Source organism: Colossoma macropomum, unplaced genomic scaffold, assembly GCF_904425465.1.
Source record: "Colossoma macropomum unplaced genomic scaffold, Colossoma_macropomum, whole genome shotgun sequence".
Taxonomy (NCBI): domain Eukaryota; kingdom Metazoa; phylum Chordata; class Actinopteri; order Characiformes; family Serrasalmidae; genus Colossoma; species Colossoma macropomum.
Genome location: NW_023494796.1, coordinates 22,984,790 through 23,001,353, shown reverse-complemented (window position 1 = coordinate 23,001,353; position 16,564 = coordinate 22,984,790). Strand labels below are relative to the sequence as shown.

At 38.0% G+C, this 16,564-nt stretch overlaps 1 protein-coding gene across 1 annotated transcript in view; it reads left to right on the top strand.

The window, feature by feature from the left end:
- The first annotated feature begins 4,829 nt into the window (after positions 1-4,829).
- LOC118816887 (inactive phospholipase D5) overlaps positions 4,830-16,564 on the top strand; it is a 49,578-nt gene continuing 37,843 nt past the window's right edge. The window contains exon 1 of the mRNA XM_036583494.1: positions 4,830-5,018. Within this exon, the coding sequence (XP_036439387.1) occupies positions 5,013-5,018 (6 nt within the window). The 5' untranslated portion in view covers positions 4,830-5,012. The remainder of the gene's footprint in view (positions 5,019-16,564) is intronic.

Here is a 16,564-nt window from a genome sequence, read left to right as displayed (position 1 = left end):
ACTTCAACTTGAGTCGTTATTTTATTGAAGTAACAACATTTTATCTTTGAGTAATTTTAGTCTGCTCTACCTAGAAAATTGGTTCAGCACAAATCCTTTGTTAAAATCAGTTATCTTTGATGCAAAATGCTGCGCTGTATAACTAAAAGTATGTAGATGCCTGACAATTACACCTAAATTACGTTGTTGAACATCCCATTCCAAAACCATGGACATTAGTATGGAATTTGGCCCCCTGCCGTAACAGTCTTTGTAGCATTTGTGGCCATTCAATCAAAGGAGCATTTGTAAGGTCAGGCACTGATGTTGGGCGAGAAGGCCTGGCTCGCAAGTGACATTACACTACATCTCTAAGGTGTTCAGTGGGGTTGAGGTCAGGGCTCTGTGCAGGCCACTGGAGTTCCTCCACACCAAATTCATAAATCCATGTCTTTATGGACCTCACTTTGTGCACAGGGGCACAGTCATGCAGGAACAGGAAAGGGCCTTCCTCAAATTGCTGCTACAAATTGGAGGTGTTTAATAGCATTAACGTTACCCTATACTGAAACTAAGGGGTCAAGCCCAAACCCTGAAATCAGCCCAAACCATTACCCCCCTAATCCAGATATGCATTCCAAGAAGTTGTGTTCTCTTAGCCTCCTCCAAACCCAGATTCATCCATTAGACTGACAGGAAGTGAAGCGTGATCCATCACTCCAGAGAACACGTTCCCACTGCGCCAGAGTCCAGTGGTGGCGTGCTTTCCATCACTTCAGCCTACATGAGGCATTGCCCATAGTGATCTTAGGCCTGTGTGCAGCTGCTTGTCCATGGCAATCTAGTTGATGAGACTCCTTATGTAACGTTCTTGTGATTTCACTCCCAGGGGCAGTTTGGAATTCTGCTGTGACCAATGAAATGGAGGACAGGTGATTTTTAAACGCTACACACTTCAGCACTTAGTAGCCCCACTCAGTGTCTGCCACTTCGAAACTGAGCTGTTGTTGCTCCAAGGTGCTTCCATTTCGTTTGTGAGTAGTAAAAGCATTTGTTTTGCTGAGAAAACCTGGAAGTTGCAGTAGTTCAGTATTCAGCTCACAGTCAATTGCTAAGATGCATCTGTTTGATGTAGCACCCGTTTTACTCAAGCTAGTGCTCTGTGGCTCTCTCGCTCACCCTGCTTCTCTCATCTCAGCTGTATTGTCTTCATGCCGCCTCTCATATCTGCTAATCTCTGCTCTAAATGTTTTGGCGGCTGGCCCAAACACCCTGTTGTGTTTGTTTTCTTCAGCCCCCAGCAGCTGCAGGGTCAGCCATGTGTCTCCCTATTCCCCACATAAAAACAGTTAATTCTGTTCAGGGACAAGTCCTTCCAAAAAGGCTGCCAAAGAACGGTTCTTAGATACTGTCATCACCATAGAGTAAAGAAAGCAAATGGGTGTCTCTCTATGGAGAAACAGAGCTTACAGGTATGCTATTGTCCAAACATTTGTTCACTATTTTTTAAAATTAAAACCATTTTGGTGAAAGATCTATAATTTACATCTATAAAATCATTTGTTACATAATGATTCTCAATAGATTACTTGAAAACTAGTAAGCTGTAATAAAAGCAATTTCCATTTAAGATATGTCGAGACAAGAACTATTAAATAATAATCACCAGGATAAAACTTTACATTGTTTAAAATATTGTATATAAAGAGGCAACAATTATTAATACAAGTCATTGTAAATTTTTTCATTTTTGTATAAGGACGCAGCAGTCCTCTAATGGGACCAAGGATATGAATTTGCAACCCCTTTCATTAGGAAAAAGAGCACAAAGGTACAGTTCATACACATAAACTAAAGGATATTTTTGTGTAAATAACACTCCCCATTCATGTTATTAGAAACCCCAACCTTGTACTTCCACCCAGTTAAGGTCCGTAAATATTTGGATGTTCACCAGCTAATTGTTATTTTAGCTATCTGCCACAGTATATTGGAGTTGACTTGACCATTGCCAAACATTCCATTTCTTTGCCTTAAAAAAGTCTTGGTTTTGCGGTATGCTCACAAGGATGGAAACCCAGCGTCTGGAGATGTCTGTGGGTTCCAGATTTCAAGCAGTCATTGACCGCATAGGATTTGTGGCCAAGTATTAACAATTACAGTTTAATGTATGGAAATGTTAGTTCGCCCAGTTGCATTTAAAACTGATGCGTCGTGGGGTGGGTGGCTCATTTCAGCCTTCAGCTCATTTTATGTTTTTGGGTGGACACCTAAAAAACACCAATTTTGTCGAAGTCCAAGTTTTATGACGTAGGAATCACATTGGTATCAGCAGATAATTGCTTAAAAAATTGGTGTCAGACAGATGTTTAGATTTGACTGATATTTTAAACTGATATTTGATGGCATGTTTATTGTACACCGGAAGAGCAAGTACGTTGAGGTGCTGCTGGGCTACTGCACAAAAAAGATCTTTTCCTGCTGGGCTGTCTGATGATGATGATGCACTGGACAGTGTAAAAGTGATGAGTGTTATGTAGGCACATCATCTTTGTGCTTTGCGTTTATTGACACCATAGCTCAGCTTCTGTTGCTCATGGCCTGCACCCGTGAGCATAGCGGAGGACACTTTATCCACAGTCCTGAGCAAAGGATAATGGAATTGGCATGATTATGAAGACTGGACTGGTCTGAATTTGACATACTGTGGAATGAACCTGGAAGAGGGTGTGATGAGTGAGTCCGAAAAAAAATATATATCCATAAAATATTAAAAGAACTGGAATGGTTCTCCTCAGTCAAGGCCGAAGAAGACACGCCTTACATACAGTGCATTATTAAAGAGAGCCAAACAAAGAGCATGACTACAGGCAGCTTTTTAAGCTCTCTCTCTCTCTTGCACTTGCTCACTCTCATTTTCTTTCTCAATTTTTTTCCTCTCACTCGCTCTCTCTCGTTTTCTCTTATTCTCATCTCTTTTTCTTGTTGTCTCTTTTTGTCTCTCTGTCCCTCTTCCAGTCTGATACTTTTTCTTCTCACTGCCACTGACTGTTTGCCTTCCCTTTTTATTCTCGGTCTCCCTCCCTTCCTCTCTCTCTCTCAGTGTCTCTCCCTTAGTTTCCCTCTCCCTCCCCTTCCCCCTCTCTTTTTTGCTCTGTCTCTCTCTCTCTGTTTATCCCTGCTTCCCTCTCTATATGTCTTTCACCCTAGTTCTCTGTCCCTCTCAGCTCTCTCTTTCTTTCTCCCACTTGTGTTCGCTCGCTCTTGTTCCCTCGGTCTGATTTTTTTTTCTCTGTCTCTTCTGACTTGCTCTGTCTCTCTCTTTTTCTCTCTCACTGTCTCTCTCTCTCTCTGTCTCTGTTCGTGTTGTCACGTGTCTGCCTCATTTGTTGGTAAGTGTGGAAAGCTCTGCATTGAAATTCAGTGGCTCCACTGGCCAGTCAGGCAAACAGATGCTACCCGTCTCTCCTGACTGCGCAAACACACACATACATGCTGCAGCATTACAGTTGAGTGTATGAACCTCACCTAGTAAAAAAAAAAATGTGACAACTTATTTCAGACACACCCTTCTGCCTTGATTAGTAGGGTAGAGATTAGACATCTGTGTGCTTTCTTTCTCATCGTACGGATACACAGTATGTTTACTTGTGATATGTTAAATTAGACAGTAGGGATGGAAATCTCTAGGCACCTTGTGATATAATTTAGATTGAATTTCAGTTCTGATTCAGGGTGCCAAGATGTGATTATAAAATGATCCTTGATGTATCTTGATGATTTCAGTGCATCTACGTTTTTTATTTCTATTGTCTACATTATGATTTTCTTTTGTATTGGTCATTAACAAGTAGTGTTCGATTAGATTAATTTGAACGTAGCTTCTAATTCTGCACAGCATTCAAGGCGTGTTTCCCCATCTAATCTAACTACATTTTAAGTTGATCTTGTTCTTTGTGTCACACATTGAATATTGTTCACAGTGTTTAGTGGCCTTGGTGATATTGAAAAATGCATGACATTTTCTTTTTAAAAATTGAGAATATCCTAGTTTTAGTATATATTTTGTATGCTTTTTATATCCAGTTAAATGCCTGCTAATAAACTCCACTGTTATTAGTTATTATAGAGGCACTCTAGAATTCTGATATTGATGCATGAAGCATTATATTATCATAATGTGACAACCCATTGAACTGTTGCAACACTTAAGCGGAACAGAACATGCTGAGAATTTTCCTCGGACTATATTCGGCACTCTGGGAAACCACCAACATATTACAGTTAATCCTTAAGCAAATATTCAAATGTGAAGTCTAACTCTGAATGTTACTGCCACTTTACATAAAGTGTGTGACCAATACCCAAAATCTTTGACCAATTTGTTAGACACATTCTGCTTATTTGTCGTTATACTTTACTAATATACTGTTGTATTACCTTGCTACTTGTTCTTTGATTCGTAAAGTCCATGGCATAAGGTGTGTGTGAGAGAAAGAGAGAGCGAGATAGAGAGAGCTTTTTCTTGTACTGTGATGTACCAGTGGAGCTAGAGGTATGTGTGTGTGTGTGTGAGAGAGAGTGAGAGAGAGAGTGAGAGAGAGTGAGAGAGAGAGTGAGAGAGAACGAGAGAGAGAGAGAGAGAGACAGAGACAGACTTGTATGGTGACATACTAGTATCTTAGGCTTGGGGTGGATGTTTGTGTGTGCATGTGTGTAGTAGTGATTCCCTGAGGGAGGGGCTAAATTCAGAGAATCTCAACATTGGGCAGCATGGACTAGTGGGTGTGTCTTATGAATAAGGAAGTGTAGTCTCAGTCTTTGTGTCTCACTCACTCTGTTCTTTCAGAGGTGGAGAGAGTGGGGAGACAGAAAAAGAGAGAGACTGATAACATCATGCCAGGGTGTAGTGCTCCCTGCTGCAAAACTGTGCGCTCTGCTTTTCACTTGGAAACCTATCAGCACGTAAAAGGCAGCAGACAGAGAAAGAGTGAGTGAATTTACACTGGAGCAGGCTGCCCTGAAAAAACATCATGAAGGTAAGCATGAGACTCAGAAGTGCTACTATAGAGGAGTCAGCATGCCTTTTTTTAGATGTATCAGTCTTGCCTGCACAGTTTACATAGATTATCTGTTGCCAAGGTTGGTTTCTGCTTTAAGGCTTTAGAATAGTTTAATTAAGCTCAGACATGGATCTTTACCTTACTTACCTTAATTATCAGCTCCAGATTGTCATTTGGCTTCTGGAGCAGGTAATTTATTTATAATGTAATTTATGATTTAGATTGTGTAATTGACTAAACTTATGTGTTTTTTTTCACTGTACTAGACATTTAGACTGAGAAAACCAGACCAAGTTAATGTGTGAAGGCAGCTTATGATATCAGCAATATACAGTATAGTTTTGCCATTATAAGATAATTTGATGGTACATTGTAAAGATAGCACTGGTCCAAAACCCAGCAGTGTAGCAGAAAATGTAGATCAGATTTGCTATGTTGTTTGCTATGTATGTCTTTCTGTTGGCCAGTAGAGAGTTAACTGAACGGTTTGAGCATGGTACATTTTAAAAATTATTAGTTAAAAGAATATCATATTATTGTTTGTGTTGAATAGTACTGTAGGTTTAAGGAATGCACTGGAAAAAAAGGTGTTGTGCCGTCTCTATATTATATATTACTATTTTGCATAAAGGCATCTCTATTAGTGTCTTCTCTGGAGAAATATAGAGTGATCATATTAGTTGTGGTAGTTAATGAGCTTTTTCACAGTAATGTTTGCCATATATGACAGTATCCCTGGTTTATGTCCAGTGGTTGCTGCTTCAGACTGGCTGATAGGTAGTTACATGTCATTTGCTGCGTATGGATGTCCCACTTAGCAAAAGGAAAAAGTGCAAAGTGCAGCACTTCTATCCTGTCAGTGTGAGTCTCAGGGCTAGAAAGTGCCACTGGAGGCTGGCACACACCGGCACTCACACTGATTCATGGCTCTGCAGTGACAGTATTGCCTGCACAGGCAAGCTAACGTACAGTATAGACCTGCTCATGCTGACAGCCACAGCAAATAAGCACAAGAACAAGCCAGGCAGCTTTCCAATTTTCTGACTGCCCTGTTCGTCCAGCAGAATCCATCTTTCTTTGTCCATTTATTTTTGACCATGGTTGTGTGGAAAGCATGGTGAATGTCTAATGCAGACAGTCTAGACTGAAATCTGTTCTGTTTGCTCAGTGAACCTAAAGATGTGTGACTTGATGAGTGTGAGCCAATTAAATCAGATATTAAAAAAACAGATGGAGTGAAAAGCTAGACAGCTGAACTCTACCTGATCAGGACTGTGGAAATGCCATGGCGACTTAAACAACCCTTACGTTTAAAAAAGGAAGTGACTGTGGTAATGTCGGAGTAAGTGTTAGTGACTAACACAAGTAGAAATTCAGCCAATGATTAGAAGACTGTTAGCATTTGCTGTAGTGTTGTGATAAGGTGGCTATGCTAGGTGACAGTTCGTTCAAGCAACATAAAAGTTTGTTGGAAAAGTTAGACTAGCCAACAAGCCATGCTAAAAAGAAGTTTACTTTGCTTTCATAGTCTTCCTAGCATCAGACATTCATTGACAAGAAGGCAAGGCAAAGCAAGGCAAGTTTATTTGTACAGCACCTCTCATATCAGTGGAAATTTAGAGTGCTTTACACAAACGCAGAAAAATGATACAGCTTATAACATTTTATAACACCTCAGAAACGTTACAAAGATAGTTACAAAGGCATAAATAAAAGATAGTAGAGAATAATAAAAACATAAAAGAGAAAAATATTTTAAGAATAGAGATGCTTAAATATTACAAAGAAAGGCAATTGTTCTTATATTCCACTCATTCCCAGTTACCATCTATATGTGACAACTTTAATCTGTTTGAAAAGAACTGCAAGGTATAAATGTTAATTTGGTGCTTTCTACTTTTTTGGTAGACGGACCATATGGTCCTGCCCTGTACATCCATGCCTGCTTTCATCTTCAGTGCAGTGTAGGCTTAGTTTTTTAGTGTGTTTGCTCAGTACTCGGTGCACAGTTGTTTTGAATGAGCTGTGTGTAAGGGCTGCGTTTCACATAGCATGTTGATTAAACTGAGCTCTTTTGTATGGTGTAAGCATATGAAGGCTTTGTCTATACACAATAGTCTATTCAAACAGACAGAAATACAAAGACAATGTTTCTAAAATCGCACAGCGGATGTCTGGCTTAAGAAGATATACAGCTACAACTCAACCAGCCAAGCAGAGGACTCCAAAAACACAAACTCTACAAGTGAGCTCCTCGGATTAGCCTCGGATGTGATTCCTGCTGTCATTGTGCAGCAGAGTCTGTTGTTGAAAGAGACTGATGAGGAGCATCAAAACTGTGAAACGTACTTATTGCTGTACAAAAGTACTTTTCTCATGTGGAACAAAATCCACTCTTTTCCACTGCAGCACTTCTCAATCCAAGGTGGCTAATGTAGCATTAGCTAGCACATAACTAACATAGCTAATGCACTTCATTTAAAGTCAGCTAGGTTTTAATGATTTAACTGTTAAGGTACATTGTGCTTGTTTAGACTAACAACTACTTAATTCTAAGTAGGTTACTCAGTATGGTATTGAACTCGGTATTGGTGAGTAAAATATGTACTCAAACTTGATCTGAAAAAAGGAGTATGTTACAGTAAGTTTAACAGTAGAATGTGCAAAAAATATTGTTATTCATTTAGCAGTCAGTAGCGGTCTGAAAAGCAGATCAATGAAATGAGTCGACAGACTCTTTAAAAAAAATCTCTTTAAAAAAAAACTTCTAAAATTCTCATTGTTTTTTAGAATTGTGTGTGATTTTGCTGGTCTGTATGATGAAACTATATAATTGTGACATACTATGTCAGATGCTCTTTACTTATGGGCCTCTTTTTCTCTTTTAAGCACGTTGACAAATAAAGCCCCCCTATTGTTCTGTGGTCATAGTTGATAGATGAACACCTTAGAGTTTTTTCAGTCTGAACTTAGTAAGTATTTACTGTCAGAGTGATTTTGTTGGAAATTGTGAATTGAAATGTGAAATTTGTTGGAAGTGAACTACTAAGAATAATCGTTTCACATTGTATTTTAGAAATAATTAGGTATTGTCAGGTAGTAATTTGTTTCCTTTCTAATAAACATCAGGATATGAGAAATATAGAGCTTACACCTCTTGTTGTTAGTAACTCTGTAGTGAGAATGAACTCAAAACAGTGTAACACTGTGGGCCAGTGTAACTCTTGTACAACATTTTAAAAATATTGGTGTGCTAATACCCATTTAAGAGAGGGGGGATTTTACTCCTTTTTTTTACTTCTTCAACATTAATAGTCATTTATTGTGCATTGATCTAAAATTAAAATCTAGCATTCCCATGTTAGTATGTGACCCAATTTCCTGAATTTGCCAAAGCTGTAATGACCTTTGACTGGTAGGAAGATAGGATTCCTTTCTGTTCACATGTTACCACATGGCAAAAATCCAGACTGCTGTGAGCACCCCATCAGTCCCTGTCTGTGTTCTGGGCAGGAGCCCAAAAAAGTCATTTAAAGGTGAGAGAATTTGCCCATAACTGCCTAAAACTTCACTCCTCAAATCTATACTATACCAGTAGTATTTAGAGTTGAAGGCTTCCAGTTTTCCTCTCTAGCTCTGTGAACTCAAACTACAAACTACAAACAAAAATATGTAGTTAATTCTTTATGGATTATTTTTATAGAGCATTGGCTAAAATGATAATCGACTGAAATACTCCATGGATAGTTTAATAGGCTGAATACTGAATCCTTAATGCCTCACTACTGGACGTATAGCACAGTATATTGTTGTAAAAAACAAAATTATTATTTTTTATTTTTTTGGAAAGGAAATTGTCTGATTTCATTAGGCCATTGAGGCAAGTTCTGTCTTTAACATGGAAACCTGGCAGCAGATTTTCTTTCCAGCCGAGTAGTAGAACAATACATACTAACTTATCAGTTGATCTGATTAAAAAAGTGTAATCAGATATGTTCCTGCTTGACTGGAATGAAAAACTTGCAGCCACACCGGCCCTTTAGGGATAATATTGGTGCTTTAAGGGGACAATCAAATTGGATTTATCCTGAAAGAAAACAGACTCAGGATGGCAAAAATTCCCCAATGGGATCAGGGTTTGACTGTTGGTTAATATGCATGTTAAAAACGGCAGTGAAACATGGCTTGAAGTTACTCAAGACCAGTGCATGCTGGGAACACTTCCTGTCTGAGGTGGCGTGATATCTCTAGATAACTCTAGTTCTGCTGAATGACCAATCGGCTCATTTATCACTCCCACCCCCAGATCCAGGCCCAAGCAAACAACAGGCTCGATAATGAAATCTCTGAAATGACCCGGCCCCCTGTTTATAAACACATTAATTATACGGCAAAGCTTTAATGTGTATAAGCCTCCCTAGCGCAGCACGCAAGCTTTATTACTCACAAGCTTAGTCTTCAGAGCATACACATACTTCATTAGTCTTTAGAATGTCATGGTTTTAAATTGAGTTTTGGTTATTTGTTCCTCTTTGTAATTATATTGCATAGGAGGCTCTTATGGATAATCATTTTAGATTGTTCTAGATGCATAGTTCCATGTATTTGAAGTATTACACTTTCATGGTAACAAGCTGTTATTGCTGGACACATTATGTAACATGGAAGAATTTTAAAATGCTGTATTTAGATTTGTTAATGTAAGTGAGCATTTTGATCTTTAAGGTGAACATGGTAACCTTAAATGTTATTTTGTGCATCATGTCTTTCGTATGAAAAGCTCTAGTTACTGCAAGTATTATAACAGAGTGTAATCACAGCTATTCTTAGGTTTACTAAATATGAAAGATACAATGGGGTCCAAAAAGAAAAGTTATAAAACATTATGAGAATTATATAGCTACTTTTAGATCACTATTCAAATTGAAGTAAATTTGTACAAGTGACTGTGTTAAGAGAATGGAGTAGGGACGGTGTTAATGATGCCAAGGATGGGGCTGGGGTTGACTGTTGGGCAGAATTTCATCCTTGTGAAACTGTCTGCTACACATATACTAATTAAGCTTTGATCTTGAAAAAGGAAGTATTTGTTTATAATGTATGACTTCTCATCAACTTTCTAGCATCTTTGCATAGAGATTCATGAGACACATGTCTTTCCAGACCATTGTCAAATCTCTGCATAAGGCCAAAACTTGCACTGTGTATCCTGGCCTTGACATGAGGCCACTTTTGGCTAATAATCTTAGTTTCATGCAGCTCCCATCATTCCTTAACCAGATGCAGACGTTTTGGATCTCTAGCCTGTCAGTCTGTAATCTGCACTTTCTGTACAAGTGAAGCATTAGAAAGACATTGATTTTTTTAATGTTTTTTAAAGACATTTTTGCTTCTTTTAAGCCCTTTAGCAACTGATATTATCTTTCTGTACTGAATACTATAAAACAATAAAAAAAATACTTGATGAAAGCAATCTGCCAGTGCACTAAAATAAGCTCACTTCATAAGGCCACTATATTTATGTAGAAATTGGCAGGAATAGATTAAAGAATCTCATACAATTCTGACCACTTGATAAATACTAGATATATTGCCTTCATTTGAGATGCTTTCACTTGCAGTGTACCAGTGTACCTTTACATGTTTTTGAGAACTTGTCTCACTTGATGTTTTAGAGCTTTAAAGCACCACTAAGAATATTATATTAAGCTGAAAGCTGCGTTTTAAGCTGCGAATTACCTTTTTTAACTTCTCATAGTAGATTGTAGCTGAAGTAATGCTACTTTTATTTGCTTGCTCAGAAAAATGATCTGTTTTATCCAGAAGCTGTACTTGTTCCCTGGTTTTAGCTTTCAATCACTGGTTTATTGATAGAATGTGGACTGAGCAAGGAGGCAACAATCAATTCCATTGTAATTTACCTGCTCCTGCAGGGTTTAAAATCTGCTGACTGGAGCCATAAAGCCTGATAATTTCAGTTAAAAAAGAGAAAAAACACCTTTTACTGTGATTTTTTCTGTGTTATCTACTGAAAAATATTAGGCCTGTACACAGTGATTTATGAATGTAGCTGCAGTAAGAGGACCAGATTTGCCCAGAATGAAACACGGATTCTGTTTCTAGTTATGTAATAGCAAAGAAACTGAAATCTGGTTTGTGGTGGAAAGTGACATGACAATGGGAATATGATACTACAGTGATCGTATGGAGAGGGCAAAGACAGGAAGAGGATGAGGTTTTGTGGAATTGCAAGCCTCAGCACTCTGCTCTGTTTGGTGTCCACTAGTGACACTGATGTCTGTCCCTTTAGCGCAGGACAACACTTCTTTTAGGCAGTGCGTCTGAGTGACTCAAATAAAAAATACATAGCACTTAAGCAGTCTCCTTCCGTCAGCCTCTGTGAATTGGAGCAGTTTGTCTCTTCCATTCAGATTTTTTGTGCTGTTTGGCCTTCTGTGTCATAGTGGAACTGTATGCTGCTGTTCAGAGGTTTAAAATCACTGCTTTCAATCAATAATGTAAAACCCGACTTAGTAGCAGAATAAAATTATTAGAATATGCTTACATACCAGCGAAGTCAGGATTCCAATAATTGGTTGTAAGATCAGAAGTTGTCTTAAAGAAATTCTGAGAAACATGAACAGAGCTGTTGATTGCTCTAAAACAACAGAAAGCTGCACAGAATTCAAAAATCAATATCCAGAGTGCCTCCTAAAAGTACTAATTAAATCTCATAGCAAGTACAGTCATATGCAAATGTTTGAACATCCCAGGTCAGAATACTTTTATTACTCCCCAGTTTAGTCATTGCCAATTCCACACAGTAGCTAGGTCCTGCTGCTATGGAAAAGTGAAGGCCAGCACATGCTTCCTTTGAGGCATTTGAAGTGTCTCCACATCTTTTCGAGCTGCCGTTAATGCAATGTCATTGGACAGCTCAACACTCTTAGATTCTGTTATATTAGCTAACAGACGCTTGCATCGGCTAGCATCGCACTGATTGATGGGGGCCATACTACCTATGCAGAGAGAATGAGGCGAGTTATGCTCTCTTGGACTCCTGGCCACTGATGACTGTGACACCATCAGGGGTTGGACTTAGTCATAGGGCTAAATGTCATGTTTTGTTGATTTTTGAAGCAAAAGCAAGTTCACATCCTCTACAGGAAATAAACTGCATATTTTGTGATGGGATAGTGCATATAGTGTGTATGATAATATGTATGACGTAGTCAACGACAGTCAGCATGTATTAAACAACAGAATGCATTTTTCTTCCTTAGTGTGATGTAGTTCCAAGTGAAACACGTTATGCAGGTGGTAAATAATTGTGGACGGGACCTGATTTTACTCTTCAGTATTTGATTGGAACGTGAAAAACAGGCTTTCTGGAACAAACATGCCGTCAGATTCTAGCGGTGAGCAAAATCCGTCTGTTTTGCAGATAAGCCAACAAAAAGCAAAAGCAAGAGAGAAAAGACTTCAGGAAGCAAGAAATCAGGTTATTAAAATAAATTTGTGTACGTTACTACATATTGTGAGTGAGCAAGAAATAGACTCGGTATGTGTGTCTGTGCACAACACTTGATTTGATTTCCCTTTAACATATTGGAAAAACTGGTGTTATTATTGTACATAAAATAACAAAAAATAAGAATATGACAAGCAATTCTAACTTTTGAACGGTAGTGTATATTGGGCTAAGGTTCATTTGAGGGACCCAGAGAGGGAATTCCTGTTCTTACTTCTTTCACACAAGGGAATTTGTCTGGAGCCCTGGCTTTCATGCCACTCTAATGGCGCTCTAATTGACTTATTGATCAGAAGCGTGCAGCCTGCAATCGATTAACGTGCTTTGAGACAGACAGGGGCTCCTTACCCTCAGCAACATTACTTCACAACTTCAGTGATGCCTTTAGCTGATATGTGTGCATGTGTGTGTATGTGCGTGTTTAACTTTTTGGATGATGGAGAAGAAACGTATCCCCAGGATTTGACACTGTGGGGCCATTTGACTGCTCCCCAGGAAAAAAATGCCTATTTTTAATATCTATGGCTTTTGTTACCCTCTTATTGCAGACATAGTCCATTAACCAAGACTTGTTTGGTGTCTGAATTTTGCTCGTTTAGTTTTGGAAGCTTATCAGCACCATAATAAACCATATTGAGTACTTGCTTATGTGGTTTTTGACACTATATGACATATTGTTATCTAAAATGTGGACAAAAGTATGTCACATAACTAAAAACAGTAGCAGCACCCATCTTGAGGCCTAAACCTCATCGGTATTTTTCCAGTTTTTATAAATAACATCATGTCATGCAGTGTCAGAAACCAAAAACAATGCAACATTTGGACAATGTTTAGGATGATCGACTACATTTATGGTAAGGGTGGCTGAGCTGTTGCTTTAGAATTAGGACTGGGTTAGGTGAAGCCCAGCAACAGTCACATTTAACAACAGTCACATAGAATGCAACTGAAATACCCCACAAAGAGAGGAATGCTAACTTGTGTGTGAAGGAGGTAAGTTGGCCTTGAATAAATGTTCTTTTTTCATAGTGTCTGCTTTCTCTTGGTTCTAGTTACTGACAGTACTGTCCATCCTTACTTTCCTCTTTGATATGGTTCTATATACAGCCTGCTCTATGTGAAATCAGTCACACATCTGAGATGAACCTCTGTGCAGATAAAGGCTTTGAAGTGGCGCTCCTTTCAACAGAGAATAATTCCTTTTTTGTCATTTTTACCTTTTCTGAACATCTCGACATCTCCTGATTCAAATTTCAGTTAATATGACCTTCTGTTTAGAAGTTGTGTAATTGTGTGTAAGGCCAAGAGTAAGGTCTCCATCAAAGTAAAGTCAGAACCCTTGTCTGCTAATGGCTTACTTCCAACACAGAGAGGCTGAATAAGATGAGCAGTGGTGACTTCATTTGCTACTGCAGGAACATAATCAAATATTTCTATTTTTAGTTTTCTTGATGGGACTGTTATGTTGGTTGTTTTTGCATTTTCAAAGCAGTAATGTTTGACATTGACATGGGCTGAAAAATTATTGTAGATTTTATAAAAAACATTTATTAAAAACATTATGCATACTTAAGAAACCCTATTTTCGTAATTATTATATTATTAATATAATTAGTATTTACTATTATATAATTCGTAATATAATTCATATTTTACAATTTAAGTAAATGTAAAATATGTTTATTGTGCAAAGTAGTTAAAAACAGAATTGAACAATATATAGATAAACCTGTGATGCGTACACTGAAGCACACAGCAGTTTCTCTGGCTCAGCAAAAATAGTGCTGAATGTTGTTTCCCGTCTCAGCCCAACTCAGCCATTTAGGTATGGGCTACTGTTTGTACATTGTGTTGTCAGGCTTATTTGTGGCTTACCAGTGAAACTAATACCTTAAGAAAAATTCCAACTAATATATAATACATGATAACTGGCATTACAGATTTTTTACTGCTGCTGGTTAACACAGGTATCACTCAGTAGTTGTGCAAGTGCTTTGTATTGGTATCCCATTTCTGACACTGATACTGCTTTTAAAGGCTTGTATCAGCGTCAATACCGATATGCTACTGGGGCAACCCTACAGATTATATATATATATATTTTGTAAATTTGCAAAAGTAGTACAAATCTAAAGTGTCTGAACTGGCCGATAAGCTATTTTGCTTGCTCGTTAGCTAAACGTACTTGTACTGACGTTAATGATATTCTGCGTTGTTTTGCACAAACACACACACACAATTACTCATGTGTAGAGACAAGCAAGTTTTCTCTCTAGAGTGTGAAAATATGAGCAAAAACACTTGAAAAACGTTAGCTTAAGTGCTAATAACGTTAGGGTTTGCTGCTTAACTAGCTAATGTCACCTTAGTAATCTTTTCATGAAGCATACAATTTAAAAAATAACAGAGATTGGTATCATTCTAGTTTACGTTATGGTGCGCTTTGGTTATGTAACAGTGCTTGGTGAGATTATCCTCACCTGAAGGAGTAAAGTACTAGCTAAATTGTCTGTTTTCTTTAGCTGCAAGTGCTACCAAAGAGAGAAGAGAACTTTAACCTGAAGACAGAAACCGCTTGACCTCCAATAAACAAATAATCTACTTTCTCAAGCTTTCTCAAGTTTTTTCATGAAACACATGAAATTTGTTTTCTGCTTTCTTTTATTATTTCGTGTTCTGTTTGTTTGGATGAAAATATGATTGTGAACTTTTTCACAGTAAGGATCGTTGAAAATGGTTGTGGTCTGGTCAGCTGAACTGATTATGTAACATTTCTGACAGACACTCTTTGAGTCGATTTGTGAATTCAGAGAAAATGTAAAATTATTTTGAATAAAAATAATCAGATGTAATTCAAGCAAATTAATTTCCTAGATAATTGTAATGGAATCAAATTGTTGTGAAGTCAGAGCCTCTAATTTTGCCCTGCTGGCACAGCACTTGGAAAGCTTCAGAAAGAATGGCATTGATTTTTAACAGTCCAACATAATTCTTTGTCAAAGAAGCTGAAACGTATAAACCCTAGGATAATCCTCTAACAGAAAATCCTGATTGAAGTACCAGAGCATGTAGCAGTTGAAATTGATAAAGGCCTTAAAGGCAGTTTCTAGCAGACAGCCATATCGCCCTGCAAGGACTCGCTTCGGATCACGTTTCTTCTCGGAACATGCTCTACCTGTCTGCAGAGAAATCTCACACAGCCGGCATCTCCCATTGGCCCTTAGGTCGTTAGAGTCAGCCTTGGCTACTTCATGCCTGTGTACTCCTAAGCCATAAATTGAACTCTAATCTTACGGGTAAAGCAGACAGTATTTCTTGGTGGTATTGATATTGTAAATCACAATCTCTCAATGTAAACTGAAGCCCCAACCCTCTGTGAAAACATGACATCCTGGATTTGGGTGGAGTGATGAATTGCCCAAAACAATAAGTGTTAACCTTTGACCAGAGGCCTATGGGTTATTGGATTTCATAGAATCCCATAGTCCCTGAACAGAAATTGATGAATGCTTTAATTTGATGATTTGTCATTCTTCCCGGCTGATTAGAATCAAACAGAGCTTCTGTGTTAAATTAGTGATGACAGGTGCATTTGCTGCTGCAGACAATGAAAACGCATTTTAACAAACCAGAAAATAGTTCATTCTATAATTTTTTTTAACCTCTACTGAATAGAACCCACTGTCAACTGTGAATAATTGTTAAAAGGTTGGTAATTTTTTTAATATGCCTTGTACCCAAGCTGAATTTCTCCATAAAAGCCTTTAGACATGTAAAAATACTTTTATGTATTGTGATAAACTGAGTTGAAGCTGGCGATTCAGTTGCATTGATTTTGGAATGTTATTATCAATTGTAATAAATTATAAAAACAGGCAATATGCACAAAAACAGACTAATTTTTTGGTCAGCATAAAATTCTTGGCCTGTTTTCAATCGTAAAAATTCAACAAAAAGGTTAATGCTTTCTTTGTATTGTCTGTATTAC